Genomic DNA, 5,000 nt, shown 5'->3' on the forward strand with positions numbered 1-5,000 from the left:
ACCACTATTATTTACAGACAACGACGAACCATACCCCCCAGTGGATTCGCCACCACTTCCTCCCCCTCCAGAATTTTCTCCCAGGGAGCCAAATACTTCTGCGGTTATTTGCCGTGACGTAGAAGAGGACTCCGCTAGTTTGCCATCTTCTGCAAGAAGTGATGATAGTCATAAGGTATGCCGTTCATTTAACTGAATTTTCGCTTTAGAAAGAATTTAGATGATGACAAAATTTTTTCCGCTTTGGTTTTCCTTTTTACAACAGGATTGTTGTCTTAAAGTAAAACTGAGGAAATTCATATGTGCGAGCGTTTTCATATCGGTTTGACTTCTACATACTTGAAAAGGCTTGAAATGGACGAAACTTTGACAGCTGGGGCGTCTTAAAGTAATTCGTGAAACTAGGATCATTTTATTGTTGCTGCCGGAGTGAGTGAACCTGAAGCGAATGAACGAGGCAGATCTATAATCGGGAGAAGAACACATTTTTCTTGAAAATGCAAGGGACCGTGCGCGAATGGAGGAATTAAGATGCGCGGTATGATCTTCAGAGCCTGCTCTGTTTGTCATTTCGCTGCTCGTATCCTCAAACTACAGACAGTTTCACTGTCACGCAACAAAAAATAAATTTTCTAAATAGTTCAATGAAAAAGGCCAAGAACTTGGAGTGTTGTAGGAAACAAATCTTTCTACCACCTCTCCAATTCGCAGGTCTGTGCTGTACATCGTTTCTGAGTTATTTGTCGTAGCGTTTCACACAACTTTGTAGAGGTTTGTATATGGAGACGCCATGTTGCGGCCTGTAATCAACGGCAAACATCTGCAGTTTACTTGCGATGAAAGACCTTACTTTTTTGCTCTCGAGATAAAATACATGTGTATGAGCACATGTCCTAATGTTCTTGAAAGGCTCAAACTGGTGAGAATTATAGGGATAGATATTTTTTTCCAAGCGAATAGCTTTGTATCATGGTGTCACTCCGGCAAGGTGACAACGATTTATTTTCAGGTCATCTTCAATCTCCTTTGGGTGAAAATCGGAAGTGAGCTGTTTCTCCTTTTAACTTGTCTTCACACAACCACATTTACATTGCTAAGTATCTTTTCTCCATTAGAGGTGATTCGTGTAAAAATCTGGGAGACTCCACTGTCCTGGCACGCGAAATGTTCTCTTCCGGTTGCCGGTTGCCGTCCGCGTCTCAAAAACGCGCGTGCTAAAGCTTCCTATTAAAATCCACGCACGAACCGTCGTTAAATTACCTCAAGCATAATTGAACATCATTTAGGTAAACTACAATCCTGGACGAAAGTCTTGGGACACTTGCTAGAATGGTTTCAAATAAAGACCATCTATCGTACAGACCCCCACCCCCCTCCCCCCCCCCCCCCTCCTTCTCCCCCAATTCAGTTTCGAGTGGAATCCGGGAAACATTCAGAAATGCTGCAGTTTGTTTCAATATTGCTTATGGGAGGGCGGGGCGGGGGATAATGAGGGGAATTATTGTAAAGTATCAGGTAGTCCTTTAACTGAGGCGATTTTTGTGCTCATTGTTAAAAGTTTTCCAAGACATTTTGTCCGGGATTGTAGATAAAACTTGATATCTGAACATGTTTTCAAGACAAGAGAAACGAAACGACTGCAAAGTTTCATGACTTGAAACTCTTTTCTTTTGAAAAAAAAATATATATATATGGCCCCCGAAATGCTACCGAAGAGTTTTGAGACTTTTGGGGTAGTTAATATAACGATAGTACAAGTCAACGATGTTATAGACTTTATTCCAAAATGGCAGTCATTTAAATATTCTTTTGTTTTTATTCAAATTAGCCCTTGATGCCTCGTTCTTGAGCTGAAAATTCAAAACAATATTTTGCCTTGAACGAGGCATCAAAGTCTAATTTCAATGAAAACAAAAGAATATCTAAATGGCGGCCATTTTGGAATATGGTGTATAAATATAACTGAGAATTTCTTATGACTGTTTATTTAACTTTTAGGGGACCTTAACATACGCTGATATCACCTCCATATTCGGTGGATACGCCAGACCCATGTAAGTGTAAATGTCAAATCATAGCTTATCTTTTCAAAATACAAAACAGCGAGTTTCAATGTGGCAAACATGCTTCTGCAGAAACTCCTGCCTTCCTCAGTGCAAGTGTTACATGAGATGCAAAGCTGAATATAAATTGCTTATAAATGTTAATTAATGTTTATATTCACATTTGCATCTCGTGTAGCACTTGCTCTGAAGAAGGCAGGAGTTTCCGCCGAACATGGCTGCAACAATGAAAATCGTTGATTTACTTTTAAAAGTTATTGTCCCTCGTGCTCTCTAGAGCTGTTCATAGCATATCATTTTTCAAACCTTGTAAATGATTAGAAAAAATCGTTGAAAGGAATGCTTGGAACTTCCGGTTGCGTGATTTGCAGTAAGAGCTTATTTTGTATTTTTTTGCATATACAATGTTAGGCACACTTAGCGAAAGTACTCAAGATGGATCATCTTAGCGGATTTAAATTAAGGAAGTAACTGAATAGAGGGTAATGTGAAGTGCTAGATTTCTGTCCCATATGAACCATGTGAGCGTTAGCCCTACTGATGGAAATGGGCCCCCACAAGAACAGAGAAAAACTCTGACCAGGGTGGGAATTGAACCCACGACCTTCGGGTTAGACCGACTGAGCTACAAGGTCGTGGGTTCAATTCCCACCCTGGTCAGAGTTTTTCTCTGTTCTTGTGTGGGCCCATTTCCATCAGTAGGGCTAACGCTCACATGGTTCATATGGGATAGAAATCTAGCACTTCACATTACCCTCTATTCAGTTAACTCTGTTTAAAATACAAGTGCTACACGGCCAACGTTTGTATAAACGTAACCTTTCCTTAAATTAAGGAAGTTTGTATTTCCATCTGCGAGTTCAAACAACTTTTACTTTAAAGATATGCTGGAATTATCAAAACCTCTGACAATATCTACTTAATGTTCTGACAAATACATTCAACGGAGAAATTTAAGTGGATATAAATATTTGGAATACTCTTGCATACTTTGATTTATGGTTATTCGTGGTATTTTGCCGTTTCTACAGTGAAAAATATCTTTTGTGAATATAGATCACAGAATTGACTGGCTCTCTCGCATTGTTTTTTAATTTGACTTTTTTTAGGGAAGCATTCTTGGAGAAGCCAGTTCTGGACTGGGATTGTGATGACGTATGTAACTGGTTGGACTCCATTAAGATGTCTCAGTACAAAGACACGTTCCGAGAAAACGACATCCAAGGCGCGCATCTCCCGGATCTGTCCAAGAACGAGCTGAAAGAACTTGGCGTGAAAAGTTTAGGACACAGAATGACACTCGAAAATGCCATAGCGAAGCTGTCTCAACCGCTTGAATCAAACTGCTAACATTTAAAACGATAACCGTACAGCGAACGGTTGATATGTTAAGTTAAAAAAACGCATGCGTATGGGGTTCTGCTTTCAGAGGCAGGGATGTACCATCTTCAGGTATGTAGAGCTGTCGTTTTGTCGCAGTTTGAATTTAAGAATTTTGTACGGGAACTCAACGGATCTGTTCCATGAGTTAAATTGCACCTTGTCTTATTAGGGAGTTTAAGAAACCACGACGGCTACGGCGACGAAAGCGTCTCTTCAAAATATAGCTTTGAGCTATTTTACTTATTTCACGGTTATTCTGTCTTGTTTACGTTGTACAATATGGGCCAGGTATCCCATAACTACATTGGCGTTGACGAATTTGAAGTAAAGAGAGAGAATTCGCTATTTTCGCAAATCCCATAATACAGTTCATTTTGGGCGTTATTTGCATTAAAACACTGGATATCCAGTTCACTGAAGCATGATATGACCCGTTTAAACGGTTTCAACGTTTGCTTCAACATGCATTTAACACTTCGTTGAACCAAATGTTCGGTGTGTTTGAGAAGGTCGTCCAACATTGTTGAAAGCGTAAACAATGTTAAAAGCTTTTCGAAAGCGTGTTGAATCAAGAAAGCTTTCATTTTACATCGGCTCAACTTTTTCTTTGTTCTCGAAAATGTTGAATGGTGTTGAAGCAGTTTGAACACTCTGTTCAACAATTGTAGAACACACGCATGCTCACATCAGCCCGCAAAAGTCAATATGGCGTAGTTTATCTGGACGAGTTCTCGCAATCAAATTTCGCGAAACCGTTGGTTCTTTTGTTGGCGCAATGTTGGAACCGTTTGAACGGCCTCCGCGTAACTTTGTTTTTGCGTCCAACATTTGCCCAACATCCTTTCAACTTTGTTGAACGAATGTTGGTCAAACATTGAAACCATTTAAGGACGGTGCCTACTAATTCAAAAGATTTTTACGCAGTTTACTGAATATGCGAGAAAGACAGATCTTCACAAGTGTTACTGAAATCCGAAAAGAATATTGCGGGTAACCATGCATTTTTTGAAGATAATTAATGAACAATATTTATAAAAATCTTTAAAATACAAAGCAATGCATGGCATTCTTTTCCAAACTGAAGCTTAATTATCTCTGAAGAATGCGCAGAACGTATGCGCCAACATTGCGCAATAGCAATAGTAGCCACCGTCCTAGACGGGCCTATACAGTCCTAAGAGTAAACAACTTTTGTTGTTTTTATGTAAAGAACCCCCGAACGTATTGCATTATGGGGTTGGGAAAAAAGTCAGTGAAGATTTACTGATGTGTGCCCACGTTGTCAAAACCTTAAACTGATCATTGTTCTGACGAGTACGGGAGAGAAGTGCACAAAAAGACGTGCTGCACAGGGCTTGAAATTTGCGAAAAAATCCAGTCGCAATTTTGCGACAAGATACGAAAATGTAGTCGCAATTTCGAAAATTTTAGTCGCAAAATCATCGCGCTGCATTGTGTTGTCAGCGGTGTAGCAAAACAAAATATGAGCCCACAATACTTGTGTTGAAGTAAACCGCTGAAAATGGCGAATGATATTGAAGGAATGGAGTTGTG

The 5,000-nt window shown here is 39.8% G+C and overlaps 1 protein-coding gene across 2 annotated transcripts in view; it reads left to right on the forward strand.

Annotated features, from left to right (window-relative positions):
- Positions 1-5,000, forward strand: part of LOC138042191 (SH3 and multiple ankyrin repeat domains protein 2-like) — a 37,452-nt gene that overhangs the window by 31,009 nt on the left and 1,443 nt on the right. For both annotated transcript variants that reach the window (XM_068887994.1, XM_068887998.1), the window contains 3 exons: positions 1-175; positions 1,999-2,054; positions 3,173-5,000. The exon at positions 1-175 is cut by the window's left edge and continues 2,428 nt beyond it; the exon at positions 3,173-5,000 is cut by the window's right edge and continues 1,443 nt beyond it. In XM_068887994.1, coding sequence (XP_068744095.1) covers positions 1-175; positions 1,999-2,054; positions 3,173-3,413 — 472 coding nt within the window. In that variant the 3' untranslated portion in view covers positions 3,414-5,000. The remainder of the gene's footprint in view (positions 176-1,998; positions 2,055-3,172) is intronic.

Source organism: Montipora capricornis, chromosome 3 (assembly GCF_036669925.1).
Source record: "Montipora capricornis isolate CH-2021 chromosome 3, ASM3666992v2, whole genome shotgun sequence".
In the NCBI taxonomy this organism is placed as follows: domain Eukaryota; kingdom Metazoa; phylum Cnidaria; class Anthozoa; order Scleractinia; family Acroporidae; genus Montipora; species Montipora capricornis.